This window comes from Protopterus annectens, chromosome 13.part0 (genome assembly GCF_019279795.1).
Source record: "Protopterus annectens isolate FY-2018-M chromosome 13.part0, PAN1.0, whole genome shotgun sequence".
In the NCBI taxonomy this organism is placed as follows: Eukaryota; Metazoa; Chordata; order Ceratodontiformes; family Protopteridae; genus Protopterus; species Protopterus annectens.
This window is the reverse complement of record NC_056747.1, coordinates 15490960-15515229: the sequence shown is the minus strand read 5'-3', so window position 1 is coordinate 15515229 and position 24270 is coordinate 15490960. Positions and strand designations below refer to the sequence as shown.

Sequence of the window (24270 nt, the reverse complement as noted above, 5' to 3'; positions counted from 1 at the left end):
ACCTTTTTTAGCACTTGCTGTGCAGGGGAACCAAACAAACTTTGTTTCTCCATGGGAGCATCTAGAAGCTTTGACTTAACATGGTCTGGTAGGGATTGCTCTTTTAACCAGGCATGCCTTCTAATCACTGTTCCAGTCATAGCTGATCTAAAGGAAGCCTCCAGTGCATCATAGCCGCATTTTAAGGAATGATTACCGACCTGCTGAGTGTTATGTACCAAATCCTGAAGGGACTTACGGTCTATAGGTTCAGGAGAGGACAGCTTTTTATTTAGCTGGTCTAACAAAAATTCCTGATACTGAATCATGTGGAACTGACAGTTTAAGGACCTAGCCGAAAGAGTAGCAGAAGTATAAACTTTTTTACCCCATCTCTCTAATGCTCTAGATTCTCTTTCAGAGGGGAGGGGGTTTTTGGCAGAGGCAGCTGCTACAGCCTTGGGGCCCTGTGAAATGGTTTCAGGATCTGCAATAGGAGCCTTATACAAGTGAAAGTGTGTGTCCGGGACCCTGTAATATCTGTCGGGCTTGGCAGGGGCCGGGGGAATAGAGTCAGGGGCAGTACAAGCATCATTATAAGCATCATCAACAACTGTGAGTACTGGAGGTATGGCTAAAGGCCTATGCTATGGTAAATGTAAAAAGGTCCTAAGCCTTTTCCTTGAATCTGAAAAATCCTGGCCCTGCCATTGAAAATGCTCTCTCATAGCATGTAAAGTTTCCCCAAAAGAAAATTCTTCTGGAGGAGAGGCAGAAGGAATGGAGTCTTCTGCATCGGAATCCTCATAAGGAGAATAAGGGCCTTCTGGAGGACCTGTGTTGTCTGAATCATCCGAGGAATAGTCTGTAGAAACAGGATCTGGGGGCTCTGCTCTAGGCCTCTTCTCTGGAGGGGGTTGAGAGGCCCTGTCTGGGTGAGGTTGGGAACCCCTGATCAAAGAAATGAGATCCTCAGCCAAGCTGAGCATTTGGGAACTGGAGATAGGCCTGTGTGAGGGGGTTTTTAGCAGGCAAGGCCTTAGAAGATTTAGCTGCTTTAGCCCTAGAAAAAGCCTTGATAGACATAGATGCAGGGGGCCTAGCAGCTCCACGTGCAGGAGTAGATATGTCTAAAGGAATAGTATCAGATAAATCCTGGGAGCCTGCTACAGCAGGGGTAAGTTCAGTAGCGGATTCAGCCATGCTGTGTGAGGCCTCGGCTATCGGAGGCAAGCTTTCGGCCGAAGAACCGAGGACTCTGTTTCGGCCGAAACCGAGACACTCGCGGTTGGCTTAACCGTGGTTTCGGCCGAAATCGCGGACCGTGAGTGTCGGTCCTTTTCCTTACGCTTTTTAGCCAATTGTGAAGTCGGAGTCTCCGACGGCATTTTGTAAGCAAAAGCGGGACCAAAAAAAGTACAGTTTTGTACCTACCATAAATGTAGATGTTCGAAGATCCACATTGCTGCAGTCATAACTTATGGGTAGTCCGCTGTCCTCGGTCGGCCCGAATACCAAAGTATTAGGCTGACGTCGGTCATGGGTGCTCAGATCTGACATCAGAGCGTCAGGGTATTAAAGCGCATGACCAACGTCATTTCCTCAGTCTTTTCTTGCCCCAGATGTCAGAAGGCCCTAAAAATAAAGGCCACAGCCAAAAATAGATTAACTCCCTAAAACCATGTACAAAAAACAGCTACAACCCAAATCATACCACCACTCCAAACTACAGAGGGGAAGGAGGGAGGGTAAATTGGACTGCAGCAATGTGGATATTCGAACATCTACATTTATGGTAGGTACAAAACTGTACTATGTTCTTCATCTCACATTGCTGCAGTCATAACTTATGGGTAGAATCCCAAAGCAGAGGTAAAGGGTGGCTGGCAAAATCATAAAGCATTGGGGGCTGCCAAAATGCCCTGTAAGATTGCAGTGGCAAACCCAGCCCTAGATTTGGAATAAAGCGGAAGATGGTAATGTTTAGAAAAAGTGTGCACTGAACTCCAAGTAGCTGCTTCCAAAATATCTTTAGTAGCTACCCCTTAAAAAGCAGTAGAAGTGGCAGTAGCCCTAGTGGAGTGAGGCCTGATTCCAGCTGGAATCTCCTTACCATGATGAGAATAACAAAAGCAATACAAAAGCCAATCCACTTAGAAATAGTTTGTTTTGAAACAGGTTTCCCTGAGAACCCAAAGCAAAAGAAACAAACAACTGCTGAGACTGTCTGAACCCTTTAGTCTTGCTCAAATAATAACGCAGCTGCCTGTGAATATCCAAAGTGTGCAAGATTTTCTCCCTTTATTTTGGGGATCTGCATAAAAAGTAGGCAAATGAATAGATTGGTTCAAGGCCACATTTGAAACCACTTTAGGCATAAAAGTAGGGTTAGTGCAGAGATACCCTGTCCTTATGAAAAATTAGGAAGGGTTCAACTGCCATTAGAGCCTGTAATTCAGAAACCCTTCTAGCAGACGAATGGCCAGCAAAAGCAGTCTTCCAAGACAAAACTTTAGCTCAGCTGAAGCTGCAGGTTCAAAAGGAGGTAAAGTAAGTTTTCCAACACAAAATTGAGATCCCAAGCAGGAGTAGGAGCTCTACGGGGTCTTATGTTCTTCGCCCTCTAAGGAATTGCTTAAACAAAGGATGAGAGAATAATGGTGGATCACAGTCATAGTGAGCAGAAATGGCTGCAGCATGAACTTTTATAGAGGAGAAAGACAAACCCTTGTCCAATAATTCTGTAAGATATTGAAGAGAAACACTCAAATCAGGCCTGGAAACATCAAAGCTCTTTGCTTTGCTCCAAATAAAAAATCTCCTCCATTTATCAGCATAAACTTTCCTTGTACTAGGCCTCCTGGCCTCCAAAATAACATTCAAAACTTGTTGAGGAAGCTGCGACCCTCCAGGGTCTAGAACAGAATATGCCAGGCTGTTAGATGCAGGGACTGAATCCTGACATTGAAGAAACGATTGCCCTCCTGAGTCAAAAGGTGAGGAATCAAAGGCAAAGGGTAAGGAGAATCCCGTACTAAACTCCTTAGCAGAGGGCACCAGTGCTGTCGAGGCCAATCTGGAGCTATTAGAATCATGGAGGACTTTGTCCTGTCTGACCTTCAAGAGAACCTTTGGAAGAAGAGGCAGAGGCGGAAAGGCATAGACGTGAAGATTGCTCCAACTGAATGATAGAGCATCCACTTTCCAAGCTGTGGGATGAAACATCTTTGTGCAAAACTTTGGCACCTGGAAATTTAGTGGAGAAGCGAACAGATCTATGTCTGGAGTCCCCCATATCATAGTCAGCTGTCGAAATACATGAGGATCCAATTTCCACTCGTGGGGATCCACTATCCGTCTGCTCAAAACATCTGCTAAGGAGTTCTGTGCTCCTGGCAGAAACCTTGCTTGAAGAGTGAGTTGCAAACTGAGAGCAGTCTCCCACAAAATCATAGCTTGCCTGCAAAGAGGGTACGAATGGGTGCCCCCTTGCTTGTTGATGTACCACATGACAGTTGTGTTGTCTGTTTGAATCAACACCTGCCCTGGGAGAAGTAAATCCTTGAAAGCCATCAATGCAAACTGGACTGCTAACATTTCCTTCAAGTTGATATGTAAATGTTGAAGTCTGACAGGCCACGTGTCTTGAACCCATTTTCCATTGAGGTGTGCTCCCCAGGCCTTGTCAGAGGCATCCGTCATTAAAATCTGACTTGCCTCTGGTCGGGTCACAGAGAGTCCCTTGTATTCCTTTTGAATGCAAGGTATTATCTGAATGACAGTGTCCAAATCTTGGCAGTGTTATGTCCATACATTTTTGAGATACCATTGTAGCTTCCTCATATGCAGTTTGGCATTGGGAAGCACCAGAATACAAGATGCCATGAACCCCAAGGCTTGAAGGACTGTCCATGCAGTCAGCCTGGACAGTAGAGACAATTGATGGAAGTAAAGTGTAAGATTCTTTTGCTTGTCCGGGGTCAAAAAGGCCATCTGGGAAGCTGTATTCAGTCTCACACCCAGAAAGCACATTTCCTGAGAGAGTACTAGACTGGACTTTGTTTCGTTCACAGAATACCCTAGGCACCTTAACACTGTCATAACATACTGTAGATGGTGAAGAAGCTCGAGCTCGTCTTGAGCCAGAATCAGGCAGTCGTCCAAATAAGGATAAATTTGTATTCCTCTTAACGAGCCAGAACTTTTGTGAATACTCTGGGCGCAGTAGATAAGCCAAAGGGCAAAGCAGAGAACTGATAATGTAAAGTCCCAGCCCGAAAACACAGGAATCTCCTGCAACTGAGTCTGACAGGAACATGAAGATAGGCCTCTTTAAGATCCAGAGTTACCATCCAGTGATCTTTGCCCAACAGAAGCAGAAGTTGTTGCAACGTCAACATTTTGAATTTTGGAATGTCCAGATGTGTTGAGGACAGATAGATCCAAGATTGGCCTCCAAGTGTTCCCTTTCTTTGGTACAAGAAATAGGCGAGAATAAAATCCGAGGCCCACTTCTGACAGAGGGACCTGCTGTATAGCCCCCATTTGAAGAAGTAAAGAAATCCGTTTGTGAGCCTCTGCCCTTTGCTGAGGAGGAACGTCTGGCATGCCCTTGAAAGGAGGCAATGTGTGGAAATAAAACTTGTAGCCTCGGTCTATAATGTCCAACACCCATTTGTCTTGGGTGACTAGAAGCCAATTTTGCTTGAAGAGAGCCAACTTTCCTCCCAAAGGAGCTGCCAGGCAGGAAGGATCTGGCAGCTGAAAATGCAGGTCATTGGGCCTGTTTACGAAAGGACTGGCCCCTGCCCTCACCTGTAGATTGTGCTGGTGAACTCCACGGTCTGGGCCTGAAAGAACTCTGAGCTCTGCCCCTACCCCGTCTAGATCTACCCCTAGACTGCGAATCAGAAGAAGGGCAAGTCCAACCCTTAGCAGGCCAGTTCCTGCTGAACTTAGGGGGCTGCACCTGCAAAAAATCTTTAACAGTCTGCATAGACTTAGCCTTGTCTTCCATTTTTTTCAAGACAGACTCCACAGGAGAACCAAACGAAACTTCAGACTGCAAAGGAGCATCCAAAATCCTAGCTTTAACATGCTCTGACAAATTCTGATCCTTAAGCCAGGCATGCCTGCGAAGAACTGAACCAGTGGCAGCCACCCTGGAAGAAGCCTGCAAAGCATCAAAACCACACTTAAAGCATGCTTACCCACCTGATCAGAGGCATGTACCAAATCCTGTAATTCCTTACACTCTATGCCCTCTGCCAAAGCATCCATTTTAGATTTTAACTGAGTAAGAAGAAAATTCTGATATTTCAACATATGAAACTGGCAATTCAAAGCCCTCATTGCTAAAGTGGAAGAGGTATATACTTTCTTACCCCACCTTTCCAAAGCTCTAGCATCCTTATCCAAAGGAACTGGATTCTTTACAACAGAAGCCCTGACACCCTTAGGTCCCTGGCTAATAGTTTCTGGATCGGCCCTAGGGCTCTTATACAGATATTTATGAGCCTCAGGCACTCTGTAATACCTATCCGGCTTCACTGGCGCAGGAGGCAAAGAATCTGGATTAAGGGAAGCCTCAGAAAAAACGTCTTGAACAACATCCAAAACAGGAGGTATAGCCAAGGGCCTATGCTGTGGTAAAAACAAAAATTCCCTAAGCCTCTTCCTGGAATCTGAGAAATCCTGACCTTCCCATTTAAAATGCTCCCTCATGGAATGCAGGGTTTCTGAAAAAGAAAAATCCTCTGGAGGAGAAGCAGAAGGAGTGGAATCCTCTGCGTCTGAATCAGAATAAGAAGGAAAATCCTGAATGTCTTCAGCCGAAGACTGAGTAATCTGAAGCCTGCTCTAAACTTTCCATTTCTGGCTCCACCCTAGGCCTCTTATCCGGAGGGAGCATAGAACCCCTGATTAAAGTAATTAAATCTTCTGCCATTTTAAGCATGTGCTTTTTAGGCACAGAACCTGCAGAACTAGGACTGACACCTGAGGAAGGCAAACCAGGCCTGCCTTTGGAAGGCACCTTAGAGACAGAAGGAGAAGGCCTAACCACCTTAGGCAAAGAAGGGAGAATAGTAACCTGAGAGGCCCCCTCAGCCTGACCTGACTCCTGGGGAACCACATCTTGCAAAACCAACGTCTCCCCCTGAGACACAGAAGAAACTGCGTCCGGATCAACCGAATCCACAGTGGTGTCTAAAGAACCGGCGTCCGGAACGGACGGGTCATCCTGTTTGGACTCTAAAGATTTATCTTTGCGCTTCTTCGCGGTAGCGGGCGTCGGAGGATCCGACGGCATATTGTAATTACACCGCTTACCGAAGACAAGCCTAGCACAATCTAACCTACGTTTAATGGTGCGCTTATTAAACCTAGCACAAAAGCGACACCCTACTACGTCGTGCTCAGGTCCCAAACAAGGAATACAAAGAGAGTGGTAATCCCTATGCGGTATCTGTTTCCCACAAGAAATACAATTATTCACTTTTTCTGACATCCGGAAGTAACTGAGGCAAGAAAAAACAAAAATATTCCCCAACGGGGTACTTAGCCCAACTTGGTATCGGTCTGAAACTCAGAATACGAAAATTTCAGAACGCCGAATGGCACTTGCAAACGCTGCTTCTGCTTCGGACCATGCGGCAAAAAAGACTGAGGAAATGACGTCGGTCATGCACTTTAATACCCTGACGCTCTGATGTCAGATCTGAGCGCCCATGACCGACGTCAGCCTAATACTTTGGTATTCGGGCCGACCGAGGACAGCGGACTACCCATAAGTTATGACTGCAGCAATGTGAGATGAAGAACATCTCCGCTGCAAACTCCGACCGACGTCTAAGTGTCCATCGGTTGAAGGAAGCACAGGCTAGACAAGCTGATACGTCGTGGTCTGGGCCTAAGCAAGGAAGGCAGTAAGAGTGGAAATCCTTATGAGGTATTTGTTTCCCACAAGTTAAACAATTATTTACTTTTTCTGACATCGGCTGAGGCAAGAAAGAGTCCCCAAAGGGGTACTTAGCTTTTTAGAAGTCTTCGGTAGTAGTAATCTCTGGATCTGACCGACTGGCACTTGCGAACAGCTTCTGCTTCGGGCACCGCGCGGCAAGAAAGACTGGGGAAAATGGCGTCGGCTGATGCCTTTATACCCAATAAACAGCAGCTATGACGTCGGGTGAAGTGCGACATCAGCCGAGGCCAGACCCAGACTTTGGAATCCGGCCGACCGAAGGGCTGCCTGAGGCAGGACAACCCATTTGTTAGGACTGCAGATGCATCCTTGAAGGACATCGGCAGATCTATGCTTCATTTAAGTTGTAGCTAATGGTCTACTACAATATAACTCTACCAGATGCCTCAAGACTCCTGGGTCTGCAAGACGTATGTTCCTTGGTTTACAACAAAGACAGAACTTTTCAGTTGGTCATCTATTTCCTAATACTAAGCCTTCATACCTCTTAAAGAACGTGTAGCACCTCCTGCAAGGAGCCAACCTTGACAGGGATCAGGATATGTGGGCAAGCAATATCGAAATCCAAAACTACTACATTCAGGGTACCAAAGGTGGGATGCATCAGAGACCCACCTTTTTGGGTCAGTATTGTGTCAGTTTGTGGGAGCTGTATAGGTCTCCTCCACAAACGGACTAGAATAGGCAGCCATGGTTGCCTTGCCACAGATGTACAAATGAAAAAATAAACCTTGTTACACTGTGAGGATTACAGAAATAGGTGGGAAGGCCTACAGGAACTTTCTGCTTCCTTGTATGGCTGCCTGCTACACAACATTTGCTGATTTAGTTCTGGTTTTCCCAATCTGCAAGTACATCCTGGGACAACAAGTGGTCCAAATGCCACTAGTGACTGTTGAATTTTTATTACCTAAGCTGATGTTACTATATTTAGATCTAAGGAAATAGGGTACCTGAACATAATGACCTAAGAGGTTAGCCCATGGCTATCATGGTTTATCCGCATAACTGGTACAGGTGGATCCCATCATTCTGTTAAAGCACATCAGTGTACTGTTACCAGTGACAATTTTCAGAGTTCTTGAGAGTCAGACTATCCTGAAAACCCTCAGACTAAAAAAAAGGGCCACCATTTCCTTTAGGCTGATATGCCTTTGATTGCAAATCTGGGTGCCATTCACCTTGAAGTGGTTTGTGTGGGCCTGCCATGCTTATTTCAGAGGCATCTATGGTCAAAGTCAGCTTGTCTTCCAAGGCTACATACATCATCCCATAATGTCAATTGCTTGGACAGCCATCTGAATTTATCTCGGAAAGGAAGATCATGCCAGTGTCTTGTTCATTATGTGTTTTTATTACTCCGAAAGGCTTTTCAGGTACAACTAGACCTCTTGTGCATCCCTGACTAGGGGATCCAAGAGGATACCCCAAAGCTCTCAGAACACCCCAATCTCCAGCACTACCTTCTGCACAAAGCAGGAGAGAAAACCTTCATCCAACTCCAAGTCTAAAGAGTTTCCAGGGGAAAGAATCCCTTTCAGTTTGCTGGGCAGCTTATCCCAAAGACAGACTGTGCTGCCTGGGGCTAATCATATGCCAAGCACCTACATACCAGCAAACGTACATTAAGCAGAAGGCAGGAGGTCAAGCCTAACACTGGTAGGGAAGGAAACTGGTCCTAGAGAGAAAACAGAAGGCAGCTCTGCCTGTCGATGAGAAGGCAGACCAGAAATCCCAATATTGGACATATCCTCTGGAATTTCTTATACAAGCATGCTAAGGAAGTGACGGGGAAGAAGACATCTGAGGACACAGAAAACTTTCATGGCATCTGGAAATAAGCATCTAACTTGGACATCCTACTTAACTGCCTCCCAAAATGTCAAGACAGGTAGCAATACAGCAGGCAGTGGGACAACAGTGCACAACTTAACTGCCTCCAAAAATGTCAAGTCAGGTAGCAATACAGCAGGCAGTGGGACAATGGTGCACAAACTCCAGACCTGAACTAGCAACATTGCTAATGCAGCCATCTGCAGAGAACAAGAGGTCTTAAACATTAAATCTTTGGGCTTCATCTTCCTGCACTTTTTTTCAGTTCCAGGGGACACCTGAGAAGGGCCCCCCACTCACCTACATGTTAACTCCACTAACGTCTTGTTCTCAAATGTTTGGGCCCTTTAAAACATCATTTTAATTAAAACGTCACAATGCTGACAGCACAGAACCTGTCCTCTTTGCAGTAAAACTCATCTTCCGAAGGCATACTTGTTATTTGTCATGTAGACATCATGTAAATCAGTGATCTGAACAATTTTAAGAGAAAATCTCAGTCAGAAAATAATTTAACATGGACATGAACCAACAAGCCAGAAAAAAAAAAAAAAGATTCCCACACTCTCTGGAAGTCACCTCAAAGGAACATAGGCACAAGGGACTAAGAATCAGTTGCTTCTTGCAACAACCCCCCCCCCCCCAAAAATGCTGCAGACTATTTTCAGTCACGTATCCAACATCACCTCACCCTAAGGGAGGAATCAAGCCTCATACCAGGGATGCATGAGAACACTCCAAAGTCAGACTAAAAGGCTAACCGCAACATGCAGCCAATACCCAGGGACAACGAATTGCACTGCAGTCACTCCTATGATGAACTACAAAACTCTGCACCTTGATGCAAAAAGAATAAAGATGTACATTTGCAAACAATCATGGGTTGCTGGCAAGTTTCACTATGGATCAGCTCAACAACAGTGTCTATAAACAAAACAATCTGCATCCCAGATAGCATGGTAGACAACTTCATGCAAGGATCATCAAGCAAGCAAGATTTTTTTTTGGTTGGGGGATTGCATCCTCCAAGCATTGGCATATCTTCATGGTTTACAGTTGTCTGTTTGATACAAAACACTGATTGAATGTCACTGCTCAGGATGGTATTTTCTTGTGGTCTGTTGCCCCTTTTATTAGGGAGAATGTTTTGGCGCTTTGTGTTCGACAGGACTACAGTTTGACAAAGCATGGCAAGTTCTTACGGTCAGTCATCATTTTCTGCACAATGCACTGACAATGGCCTTACAAAATTATTTTCACACTGTGGAGCATCTGTTCAATTACTGTACAGCCATGAGTACATGCTTGCAAAGATTTGTGTACACAGGCAGTCATCTCCAGCATTTCCCACATGCAGCTATTTAATACATGTGGCCTTGACGAACGTGGTGGAACAATGTCAAACAGGTGGTCAGCTGACTTTGTGCACATCCCCTAGATCTGTATGCAACTACTGAAGGGTTCCACAAAGCTGTGACAACCAGACTTAACTTCTGTTTCCATCTTATACCATCACTGCATCACCCCCCCTCCACCCAGACACTTCACAGAAAATGCCTTAAAAAGTACATCTAGAAAAATGTCTTTCAGGAATGTGATACATGCATTTGAACTTAAATTAAGTCATGGAACAAGCTGCACAGTATAGGACTGGGTAACAAAACAATCAAACATGTTGTCTTGGATACAGAATATTAACATGCTACAAATACAGACATCAATCCACATTTACACTGCACCCAATTACATAGCTGAAAAAGATGCACAACTTTTTAGGTGCAAAGATGGATTAGAGTGCCCTCAAAGGATTTCTATCTAAGTGGCACCAAAAACAATCAAAGACTAGTTTCTGACCTTAATATTCCAGCTTTGCAACAAGTGGGTCCAGATCTTCGAGGCTTTCGTGACTTCAGTTCTTTTAGGTAGTTGTAGTCTGTTGTTTGTTCGTGCATATTGTAATCTAACTGCTTAGTCATGTCTTGATCACAAGTGACTCTAGTGAGAGGGGCAAGTACCATGTTCGCTTTAATTTCAAATGGTGCAAACTTCCCACATGATCCAGCAAGAATCTAAAAAACAGCCAACAGTTCCATTACTGTAGCCACAAAATGAACAGCAACATGTGCAATAAGGCTGACGCCTCTCAGCAATTTATCCAGATGTTTTCAAGTACCACTTACGATAGTGAAGATCTCTACCTTATTCACCTATTATAAAGCTTTCAGTGGACTTTTTCTCCCCTGTAACTATAGTAAATCATGTATACAATTTTCAAAAGAAAAATGATTTCATAAGTGTTAAAAAGCACCACACAGGATAAGCATCTTCTAAAAGCTAAAACCACATTTGTCCTAGTCACAATGAATAAAAAAACAACTCCGCGTGGCTAATCAGGACCCGAAACCAGCAGCAATGATAATGCAAGCTGAAATCAATATAGCGATAGCCAAATGAGTCCAAAAAGCAGTAGCCTTTATTAAAACACAAACTATAACCAAGCGCTTTCACCTGAGTATTACCGGGCTTTTTCAAGGATCAAATGTGTATGCACTCAATGTAAATCTTTAAATAGTCAAAATCATGTCACATGACTAAAATTAAATTAGTTAACAATTCTGCTTTGCAGTAATTACAACAAAATATTTTGAAAAACTGAGCAATCTGTATCCCTTGTTTAAATTAGAATGCGTGTATAAACAATGAATAATAAATTTTTATATATAAAACCTTCATCTAGTCTACGCACATGTCATTGAAGCTATATGAACTGTTTACTCCATGTCTATTATTCTTAAAATGTATATCTTAAAAGACTTAATGTTAAAATAATCCTATAAAAATTCAAGGTACATGGACAACTACAGTAGGATAGTACCTCTACTACCTGGGATAAATTTCCCTTAAAAACATCTATAAGACCCACCATAAACCTTATAACTTTCCACGTATGCCAAGTTGACAAGAGGAAAAAACCTTTTCACCTTTGTTTAAAAGGGAGAAATATGTATATATATATATATATACACCTCCCTATGATATATCAGCCTATTGAGGAAAAGGGGAAGCCCACAGTGTTACAGGCGAGCTTTCCTTAATTTCCATACGCTCTGGATGTTGATACTGTCATTCAAGCCGGGGAACGTGTTAGAATTCCGTTTCAGTTGCCAATATAGCTCTCGATATTCCAATCTTGTTTCCCAGCTTCCACCCCGATGTCCTGCGTTGTTCTAGCACCATAAACTTGATGGTCATTTTTTCACATGATAGGGAGTGTTTATAAAAGGCATTGCTCTCTTTCTGTTTGACCACATCATTAAAAATGTTCATAAACCCTTTTCCTCAGGTGGTGTTCCGTTTTTCCTACATAAAAACTGTCACAGGTTTTGCAAATCCCCAAGTACACCACCCCTTTTGTACCACAATTGTAGTATCTCTTTGAAATGTACTTCCTAGAAGGGATGTTCACCCTGTCCTGCTTTACCATGGCATGGCATTGTTTACAATTGCCACAAGAATATGTACCACATTTCCTTTTATTTTAAACAAAGGTGAAAAGGTTTTTTCCTCTTGTCAACTTGGCATACGTGGCAAGTTATAAGGTTTATGGTGGGTCTTATAGATGTTTTTAAGGGAAATTTATCCCAGGTAGTAGAGGTACTATCCTACTGTAGTTGACCATGTACCTTGAATTTTTATAGGATTATTTTAACATTAAGTCTTTTAAGATATACATTTTAACAATAATAGACATGGAGTAAACAGTTCATATAGCTTCAATGACATGTGCGTAGACTAGATGAAGGTTTTATATATAAAAATTTATTATTCATTGTTTATACACACACAGTAATTTAAAGTGATACAGATTGCTCAGTTTTTCAAAATATTATTTTGTTGTAATTACTGCAAAGCAGAATTGTTAACTAATTTAATTTTAGTCATGTGACATGATTTTGACTATTTAAAGATTTACATTGAGTGCATACACATTTGATCCTTGAAAAAGCCCGGTAATACTCGGGTGAAAGCGCTTGGTTATAGTTTGTGTTTTAATAAAGGCTACTGCTTTTTGGACTCATTTGGCTATCGCTATATTGATTTCAACTTGGATTATCATTGCTGCTGGTTTCGGGTCCTGATTAGCCGTGCGGAGTTGTTTTTTTTGTTATTTCACACATCCTTTTCTGTTTTCTAGTCTCAATGAATAAACGCTGCACCAAGAACATCTGAAAATAATGAAAGTGTCCTTAAAGGCCAAGCAATTTAAAGATATGCGCCATGTAGAGTGTGACCATCCTCACAGAAAATAAAGAATCCTTATAACACAGCCATGAACTCAAACTACAGCACGTATACAAAGTAGTATGTGTCACTGTTAAAAGCTCACTCTATTGAACTGCACTTTTACAACAGGAAAATGGAAGAGAACTGAAGCAACATTCTCTGTACAAGGAATGATGTGACAACTAGTTCTAAGGAGTAACAGATTGCGTAATTCAAGGCCTATACAGGTTTCATTTCCCATTCCTGTAAGGAAAGAATCCTCAGAACAGCCCCCCTACCCTGTTAAAGAATTACTACTGTTCACGTGTATCGTGAGGGAATCTCCGCACTCCTGTCAATGAGTCTCTGCTCTTACCCGTTTGATACATTCGAGGAATCTATACTACATGCAAGTACATACAGCCACGGAATGAAGCAAATCTGTCTGACCAATTAGCTTTAGATTTTTTTTTGTTGCTAGTGTTTCTCTGCTAAAACACTCATTCCTTCATCCCCTCAATCCTTTCATTTCTAAAATTATTCTTCTTAAAGTGTTTTAATACTTTGGAGCTTTTCTCCACAGGCCTCCACTGAAAATGGGCTCCTACCCAGTCTGACTTCACCAGTAATCAAAGGTCAAATAAATAAAAAATTCCAGCAAAAAGAAAGATACAGTTGAGTTCCCTACACATCAGTGAAACACAATAATGACTCAGTGTATCAGACTAATTCCTTATGCACATCATCAAACTGCACTTAGAGCAAATTAAAGATAGCAAGACATCAACAGTGGGTATGCAAAATATTTTCAAAAAGCTGACATCTTATCCACAATTTCATATTTAGCTACATTCAGAGAACCTGAAGGCAGTAACACAGAGCAGCTACCATCTGAAACAATATTACATTCACGGGTAACTGTCTAAATCAGATGCTCATTTATAAACTGATAGCACTCTCTCTTGATAGACTATTAATTAGTAATTGAATAGAAAATTAAATCAGTGCTGGGGTCTATTAGGTCATTTGTTCACATTTTCTTAAACTTGGTCAAATTATTTTTTCAAACATTTTAGTGACATAGAATGACTATTGGATGGAAATCTTTGTGGGAAATTGACAAATGCAGACTTGGGAACTATGTTCGAATTGTGTTGGAATAATTCCAGAGGTGACAGAAATCGAATGTGTGTGCAAGCAATTTTTGCAAGTTGCATTACACACATTTTCAGGATGCCTGGGGTTATGCTACTGGTGTAGCAATGAATTCGGTGACTCCCTTTTAAGGATCTTTTTGATGGATTTAGAAGAAATTTTCATGAAACAGAATGTCTGCATCCAGCTTGGGGATACTGAAGAGGAGGGAGGGGACTGATGGTGAAGTGGAGGAGTTAGAGAAGGTGCTGGACACGTGGAGGTGTTACCTTTTGATTGCAGCAGTGTGCTTTGCAGTGGCTGTAGAGGTACCGGGGATGCCTGGGAAATTGCTGGCTGAGCTTGTGTGGCTAGACCTGGGAAATTAATGCATGGGAGAGCCGACAAAAGAGTTGAAGCAATTGAGGGAGGGCAAGTTTACCCAAGCTATAGTTATTAGTTACTATACTGAAGTATAAAATCCTCTTCCTTCACACTGAGGCAGCACGCATGCAGGTTTCACCTACCCCTAAACGTACTAACAATGATGCCCCTTTAGGGTCAGAAGACGCCAGGCAGGGCGCAAACAAAAAACAACACATATTCCAACCACGGAGACTTTATAAAGTATGATTAGCAACAAGTGATAGATCAGAATGTGCTCAATACATCTTCACATGTTTTAACAGAGAATCAGTATGTGCTATTGAATAAAGGTTTGAATCTTGTCCCGGCCTTCTTTGTATACGAGGAAGATTTTGTGAATGATGTATATTCTTTTGCACGTTTGTTGAATTTAAGTTTATTTTTTCAAGATGGGTCAAACAATACTCATGAGGATTTGTTTAATTTTAAAAAGTCCAATTTTATGCCCCCAATGCATTCCAGAGTACAGTTGTTTGTTCATAGGGCTCTGTAAGATCTACATGAACAATATGGTAAGGGTAGTCCCAAAACACAATCTCTCCAATCATGAATGGGAAGCCTTGCATGAACTTATGAATAATACTGATATTGTTGTGTTACCTGCTGACAAGGGGGGGCGGTGGTGGTAATGGATTTGTGTCAGTAAAATAGTGAAGCTCTTAGACAGCTTGGAGATCAACGATACTATATGCCCATGCCTCTTCAACCTAGTTCATCTTTTAAGGAACAAATTGATACTTACCAGTTTGGCAGTCGAGCAGGGCATTATTTCCAAAGCCACTTCTGAACATCTGAGGGTGACGGACCCCAGTAGACAATACCTTTATTTGCTACCAAAGATTCATAAATCTATCGGATCCACCAGGTAGACCTATTGTCTCGGGGGGGGGGGGGGGGGTCCCCTCATGGAGCCCTTGTCAGTTTTTCTTACTAAATATCTACGACCTTTGTTAAAACAACATGTCTGAGCAAGAATACAAGATGCAACAGAATTCTTGCAGATTCTATCCGATGCACAAACAGAACCAGAATGGTATTTATGCACACTAGATTTCACAGTCCTTTATACCAATATTCCACACTGGGCTGGTCTCATGGCTGTGGAATATTGGTTACAGATCTCTGAAATATATCCACCTGATTTTAACACTTTCCTTGTTGGGCTTACTGAAAGAGTCCTAACTATGAACATTTTTTATTATCAGGAGGAATGTTTTGGCAGACTCTGGGTACAGCCATGGGGGCATCTTTTGCCCCCATTTATGCAGATCTGTTTATGGCTTACTTGGAACTAATTTATGATCCTCTTCAGTTTATATATATATATATATATATATATATATATATATATATATATATATATATATATATATATATATGACATCTGGCACCGTTAATTGGATGATTGCTGGTTGATTTGGAATACCTTAATGAGTTTTATTCAATACATGAATGATAACAAGTGGGGCTTACAATTTACAGGTCATCATGACCAAAAACAGACAACTTTTTTGGATGTTTTGGTCACCAAGAATTTGGATGGTACTCTTGATACTCAAGTCTTCTGCAAATTCCCTAAATATAATTCTATTTTACACACTACCAGCTTTCATCCGCCACGTTACACGCAACATTCCCAAATCACAATTCATTAGGCTCAACAGGATTTGTTCTGATGCTACAGAATATGAAAATTCCAAGAGGGATATAGTTCAGAGATTCAAACGTAGGGGCTATAAGCCTGGGATTATTACTATGGCTTGCCATCATGTATCTAGTAAGGATAGGTCAGAATTAATGGAATATAAGACTAAATCCAGTAATGTTTCTATTCACCTCAGGTTTGCCACTACATGTGGTAGGAATACAGACATGTTTTGTCAGGTCATTCATCGTAATTGGAATATATGGAATATACTGCAGGCTGACCACAAACTTTGTCACTTGGTTAATGACAGGTGCCATTTTAGTTTCAGGAGAGGTAAAACAGTGGGTGCATACCTTAACCATTATAAGCATCGACTAACTAGGGACAGAGGGCCCACTCAGAGAACACTAACAGGGGAGCTTGCGATGGGATGTTATCCATGTGGTCATTGTGTCCACTGCAATAGCATTAATCAAACTAATAGTTTTACTACTCGCAACATAGCCAGGGTATACATTTGTTTTTTTGCTAATTGCTCCTCGGATTGGGTGGTATATCTTGCTACCTGTTCTTGTGGGGCTTTTTATGTGGGCCAAACATCCAGGCCTTTCAAATTTCGGGTTAGTCATCACTAGTGATATTAAACATCAAAGGATTAGCAATGCCTTGTATAAGCATGTTTTAGTACATCCCTCTGCCAGGTTTAGGTTCACTATTATTGATATTAAGGGCACAAGAAATAATGTTATTGGCTGGCATACAATTTTAAATAGAAAAAAAAATGGATAGTCAGACTGGGGGGAATTGTCCCCACCTGGACTTAATGGCCAATTATGATCAGACAATTACTATTATTGTTGGTTACCTTGGTGCCGATTTAAACATGATTTGGTGTTAGCCTCATTTGCAATGATGAAGGCTTTGGTGTTCATGCCAAAACCTGTCTTGTTTACCTTGCTATTTTATAATTAAAATTTGGGTCTAACATACTCTCCAAGTGCTGGCTGTGTTTTTGGATGTTTACCCATTTTAGTAGTGCACTGCTATACTTGCAAGAACATTCTTGTGTGAGAAGTATAAAATGCTATTATCTTCCAGAAAGGCCTGGTTTCAATGATAGCGGCACAAAGTTTTGAACACATGTATGCAGATTTGGCTTTTATCATCACAGTTTGTACATTTGGTGAAGACCTATGAATGTCCGATAGTCTGAGGGGATCTGCACAAGTGCCAGGCTCTTCCAACTCTGAAATAAGTATGTACAGGTTAGAGTCCAGCCAGGATCAATTTTGTCCATAAAAAGCATTATTAAGTGCTTACAAAGTACCACCTTGTCCAGGAAGTTAAAAAATCTGTAGGGAAGATTCTGGATTGCTGTACTACTACAACAGATGAGTCCACTCTACCTAGATCAGAGAACACTTCTTCCTTGCCAACTATGGGTCTGGTTTTGGTTTTGATGGGTGGAGAGTAAGTGGCTCTGAATGTCTGTGGCACCATAACTGGGAAATGGTCAGAGTGTTGGGTAAGCAAGAGGACGTCAGTTATAAAGAAGGAAGTGATGACGTGAGGTAGGGTTAAGTCTGGGAGATGAGCTTATTACTGGAGTAAGAATAGAGGAAGGGGCATTACTTGAGTAAGAATAGACTGGGAATAGAGGAAGGGGGCTAATCCGGGAGATCCTTAGAGTAAGTCACAGAATCTCCCAAAATTATTTTCCTGCCAACCAAGTTCTGTTACAGGGCGAGTACGGCATTTTCAACCAGGAATGTACTAACTGTAACCTACCTTCCAATAGTAACTAATGTCAGCAACCAGTCACTACCAGAAGAGGGGGAGTTTGCAGCTACCAAGATAGAGTGTGTTTGTTTTTTTTTTTAAATTAGCAATACAGCCCCTCCATCTGCTCTTTCACCTGGGAGTCATCAGGAAAGGAGAGGCAGTTATTAGTGCAGAGGGGATTGTGGGATCTTTAAGTCAGGTTTCACAGACATCCAGAACTCTTGTATTTGCTGCAGTAATGGATTGCACAATGCAGTCAGTTTTATTCATAGCTTGTGCATGTGTATGACAGATTTTGAAAGCCTTAAGTAGCTACCTGTTCCCTGTAGAGAGGGGAGATGCAAAAGTTAATAGGCTGTGGGGTGGGTGTGCGGGTTTGGAGTAAGTGAACTGTGTGTGAGGAATGCCAAGTTGGCTATGAATGCGTCGAGAAGCAGTGGAGGGTCGGGAGGCATACGAGAGTTGGGTCTGGAGTCAGGGTTCATGCCCCAGAGAAGCTTAAACATTACTATATAGATAAATTGTTGACGCTTAGAGTGCTGTGTGGATACTGGTAGTAGTACCTTTAAGAGTGGTTTTACTTGGCAAGTGTCATCTTGAAAGGGTAAAGGGTGACTAAGACTGGGGAAGCAGGTTGGAGCAATGCTGGTTATAATGGGTAGGCTTAGAGGAAGACATTGCTGGCAATAAGTTACTAGAAAAGTTTGTCCTGATGCAGAAGTGCTGATATGAGGTGTGTGACTGCAGTGGCACAGAAACAGGGTTTGAAGGGAATTTTTCATGAATCTTTTGAGAGCAAATCATGATGGGATACATTCAGATTAGGTGCGACTTAAAAGCAAACAAGTATGAAAGTGAATGCAGGCTCACAGACAAGTACCAAACCGAGTGAAGAGTTGAGAGATGACTGTGTAGATCTACAGTAAGACGACACAGGCGCTTACTACTATTTCAGGGTGGAACAGGGGCTGTGTTTATTTTGGTGACATTCCCAGATTGTGTATGAATAAGAAGTTATGTACCTACCATAACGTTCCATGTTAGTTGTCTTCTCTCGCCTTCTTTCTTGCTTGATGGGTTCGGAGCCGATCCCTCGGCTCCGACTCGGCACTTGCTTTAGCTCGAGAACTCCCTTTACCAGCTCGAGGCAGCCCCATATCCCATGATGCAAGGCAGGAAGTACCCAGATCTCGTTTGTTGACAAAAGGGCAATAACACCAAGCATAAACAATACTTCCCAAAGGAAGAAGAAACTTACAAATGGAAAAAGGACCAGGTCTAAATGGTCTTTAGCATTATAGTTTCTTATACAAGGTCTGTCCAGGCCAGGGGGAAGGAGGGAGGGTCAAGAAAGAAGGCGAGAAGACAACTAACATGGAACGTTATGGTAGGTACATAACTTCTTAATGTTAAGTTGTCAATCTCGCCTTCATTCTTGCTTGATGGGACCGCGTCCCTAGCACCTCTATCCTGGGTGGCTCAATGGAACAAACTCTTGAGGACTGTAGAGCCAAAACTGGCTCTGTCCCTGGAGGCCAAGTCCAATTTGTAATGGGAAACAAAAGTGTGAGGAGTGGCCCAAGTGGCCGCTGCACAAATAGTGTCTAAAGGTAGTCTAGCTTGAAAAGCTGTAGAAGTAGCTAAACTCCTAGTTGAATGTGCTTTAGGTTTTGAGCACAGCTGTTTTCCCCTGATCGTATAAATTTCAGTGATGACCGAAGAAAGCCATCTGGACAAAGTCACTTTAGAAACAGGAAGGCCTTTTTATTATCCGCATAGGAAACAAAAACTTGATCAGATTTTCTAAATCTTTTTGTTCTGTCCAAATAATATCTAAGCTGACGGTGGACATCAAGATAATGTAGCTTTTGTTCAGCTCTATCTGCATAGTTGGGAAAAATACAGGAGATCAATAGATTGATTCAGATTGTTTTTGAAGCGACCTTAGGTAAAAAGGATGGATTAGTTCTCAAAGATACTCTGTCTTTGTGAAAAATCAAATAGGGGGGTCGAACCGAAAGAGCATGAAGTTCAGACACCCTCCTGGCAGATGTAATAGCCACTAGGAATAAAGTTTTCCAAGAAAGATATTTCAGGGAACAAGAAACAGCTGGCTCAAAGGGGGGAAGAATCAAGGATGTCAGCACTAAATTTAAATCCCACTGAGGAGGAGGATTCCTGATTGGAGGCTTTAGTAGGAAAATCCCTTTCAAAAAGGCCCTGCAGAGTCTATGGGACATAATATTATGATCTGCTATCCCGACATGAAAATTAGAAATAGCAGCCAACTGAACTTTGACTGTGGAAGAAGAGGAGCCTGCATGGAAAATCTCTGCTAAGAAGTCCAGAACTGCCTGAACAGGGGCAGTAAAAGGATCAATATTCTTGGCCTTAGCCCAATAAGAGAAACGTTTCCATTTGCTTGTATAAATCCTCCTGGTAGAGGATTTTAGTGAAGCTACTATGATGTCTCTAACTGGGTTAGAGATCAAAGGAAGCCTGGCTAAGGAAGGAAGTGGAGCAACCATGCTGTGAGGTTGAGAGAAGGGATTGACCGGTGCAGCTGACCGGATTGGTGAATCAGTAGATCTGGCACTGGGTCCAGATGCCACGGCTGCACCAAAAGGTGATGATGGAGGAACGGGAACCAAACTTGTCGAGGCCAGTAAGGGGCAATGAGAATCAATTTGGCTCTCAAAACGGTAGCTTTCTGGATCACCTGAGGGATCAGAGGAAATGGAGGGAAGGCATAAAGAAGTCCCTGGGGCCAATCCTGGGTCAGAGCGTCTCTGGGGATGTCCTGATAGAGGGAAGAGGCTGAAGAAGTCTGGACATTTGCTGTTGTGGGGAGTAGCAAAAAGATCGCAACATGGACGACCCCATTCCAGAAAAATCTCTTCCGCTATGGATTGCTTGAGAGACCACTCGTGAGGCATGAGAATAGCTCTGCTCAATCTGTCCGCTATAATGTTGGTTTTCCCAGGGATATGCGTTGCTACCAGAAACCGATGAGAGGAGATCGCCCATTGCCATAGTCTGAGCGCTTCTCGACACAAGGGGTAGGACTTGGTTCCGCCCTGTTTGTTGATATACCAAACTACAGACATATTGTCTGTGTGGACTGCAATTGTCCCTACGGGAAGAAAGTCGTTGAGGGCTTGCAACGTTAAAAGCACTGCTCTCATCTCCAGGACATTTATGTGCAGATGGTACTCGAACGGTTGCCACGTCCCATGAACCATCCTGCCCTGATAATGACCCCCCCCACCCGATCAGGGAGGCATCCGTGGTGACAGTGGCTATCGGGGACGGAGGTACAAAGCACCTGCCTTGGTGAACCTGAGACGATGTGATCCACCAAGCAAGATGTTCTTTGCATGTTTGTGTCACCAGAATCTGGTGACGCATTGGGAGTTGCTGGTATGACCACTGTGTGAACAGCATCCACTGAAGGAGGCGCATGTAGAATCGAGCCAGGGAAGAAGAGTGATGGCCGCAGCCATAAGACCTAATACCTTTAGAACCATTCTGGCCTGTACCTTTTGCTGGCCAGAATGATCCTGACATGAGTCTGAATGTCTGAAACTCTTTGTTCTGTAAGGGTAGCTGACATCCTAACAGTGTTTAAGTTTGCGCCTATGAAGGTAATAGACTGGCAGGGCGATAAGGATGACTTTTCAGAGTTGACTGAGATGCCCAAATGAGAACAAAGGTCTATTGTGTAATCCCTGGCTTGTATAAGCTGATGCCTGGTGGTGGCTGACAGGAGCCAGTCGCCGAGATACGGAAACACCTGGAATCCTTGACGCCTCAGGTGAGCCGTGACCACTGCCATGCATTTGGTGAACACTCTGGGGCTGTAGTGAGACCAAAGGGCAGGGCTCTGAACTGGAAATGACTGGACCCCAGCCGAAGCGGAGAAATCTCCTGGAGCGTCTGTGAATTTTGATGTGATAGTACGCATCCTGAAGATCTATTGAGCACATCCAGTTGTCCTTCTGTAAGAAGGGCAGAATTGACTGAAGAGTGACCATTCGAATCTTGTCTTCCTGACAGACTTGTTGAGTCTGCTGAGATCCAATATTGGTCTCCAGTCTCCCGCTTTTGGGGACCAAAAGAACCTTGAGTAGATTCCGGGCTCTGAATGGTCTACTGTGACTGGCTGAATGGCTCTTTTTTGCAGTAGTTTTGCGATCTCTAACTCTGCAATGTCCCTTAGACCGGGTGGTACATCTGGAAGGGAACTTGAGGGGAAGGGACTTTCCTCGAAAGGAATTATGTAACCCTTGGATATGATCGACTGTACCCATCTGTCTTGAGTGAGGGAATGCCAGGCTTCTGGGTACAGTGATAATCTTCCCCCGACTGCCTCCAAGGAGGGACAGCCGGGCAACACCTCAGGGATGCTGAAAAGGCTTTTCAGGAAGAGACTCCCTGTTGCCCTGGTTCTTGGACCCCTCTGCCTCTAGAGCGGCGCCTGTTGTTGTTACCCCTCTGCCTCTAGGGGTAAACTGACCACGTGAATCCGGCGTGACTCCTTGGGATTTACGGAACCACATCTTCCCACCCTTCTGTCCTTTGGGATAAGGCCTAGAAGGGTGGAAAACGGACTCCAACAGCAGAAAGAGTCTTGCCGTCCTGCTCACACCTGGTCAAGGTTTCCTTCACCTGAGGGCCAAACAAAGCTGACCCATCAAAGGGAGAATTTGTGAAGGACGCCTTAAAGGGATCCGCAAAATCACATAGCCGCATCCAGGCTTGGCGCCTAAGAGCCACACCTGTGCCTGCGGCTCTACTCGCCCATCAGCAGCATAAGATATTAGCCGCATGGAGGAGTTAGCAATGGAATTGAGGGTTCCTAGCTGCGAAGCAATCTTTTCTTGGGCCCCTGCAGCTGTAGGATCCTGAACTACTTCTCCCAGCTCCTTCAGGATATCTCTGGAGTCTGGTGAAGTGACAAAGATAATTCAGCGAACGATAGCAAAGGTCGCTGAGGAAAACATCCGCTTGCCGCACCTATCCATGGTCCTAGAGTCCTTATTAGGAGGATGGACGGGCACGGAAGGATCTGCAAGTTCCTTTTTGGTGGCCGCAGCCACCACCATGGCATCAGCGGGGACACCCTTTGTAAGGAATTGTTTGTCACTAGGGGCAGTTATAAATTTAGAAGGCCTCCTAGGGACTGGCTCTACAGAGTCAGGAGCTGTCCACGCCTTTCGTGCTATAACCTGCATAAGGGGGTCGAAAGGCGGAGACACCCAGGAGGTGGAGGGCCGAGATCCAAACGCCTCTAGGTATACTGACTCATCCTCAGAGGGATTGTTGGAGGCCAGTTTCCCCTCTGTTTCAGAAGTTCTAGGATGTCTGAGAAGGAGACATCCTCAGAGGGGGATCTAGGGGATCCCTCTGACTCATCAAAGTCAGTATCCAAGTGACAGACTCAGGGAGTCTACATGCTTCCTCTTACAAGTCCTCTTCCTAGGAGGATCTCCCAAACATCAGGAGAATCCTCGGAAGAGGGGAAATTCCCAATGGGGAAACCTGAGGCGGAGGATCTCTGGGTCCTGTAGCAAGAGAAGTGGCAGAGATGTCAACAGGTACAATAGAGGGAGGAGCTACGGGAAGAGACTGCTGACTGATACCAGTGGCCAGTACACTCTTCATCACCTCGAATGCTCCCCTCCCAGGCAGGTCCGAGAGACCCTGCTCAAGAGCTAGGAACTCCAGGGGCCACCGAAAGGGAAGTCTCCGAGGCAGATGTCGGAGCCGAGCTCACCAAGGCCGAGGCTCCAAGGGGAAGAGCGGGTTCGGACAAGGGTCCGATGCCACTCACCCCCTCGGAGGAGACCATGGAAGCCCGACCACCGAATCCCTCTAAGGAAGAGGAGATAAGAGTAGGGGCTGAAGGAACAGAAGGGGCTATCCGCCCTCCAGCCGTAGCAGTAACCCTGCCCGAAGACTCCAACTCCAAACTCTGGGGTAGAGTTGAAGGAGGAACTGTAACGGGGTGTGGACCAACAGTCGCCTGCTGAGACGGACTGTGTAGCATTTGGGCCAGTACCTGTGACTTGAGTAATCTACTGACCACTCTCTAGGTCATGGTCTGACAACCTGGATGACCTTGAAGATCGGCTCCGATGGCTCCGCTCCGATAGAAGAGGGAGGCCGAGCCGAAAGTATCGGCTCCAAGGAAGGAGACCTCGACCTCTTCCTGGAATGGGTC

At 43.8% G+C, this 24270-nt stretch overlaps 1 protein-coding gene across 3 annotated transcripts in view; it reads right to left on the bottom strand.

The window, feature by feature from the left end:
* CHAF1A (chromatin assembly factor 1 subunit A) overlaps positions 1-24270 on the bottom strand; it is a 1619257-nt gene that overhangs the window by 1075417 nt on the left and 519570 nt on the right. For all 3 annotated transcript variants that reach the window (XM_044090585.1, XM_044090587.1, XM_044090586.1), the window contains one exon: positions 10649-10863. In XM_044090585.1, the coding sequence (XP_043946520.1) occupies positions 10649-10863 (215 nt within the window). The remainder of the gene's footprint in view (positions 1-10648; positions 10864-24270) is intronic.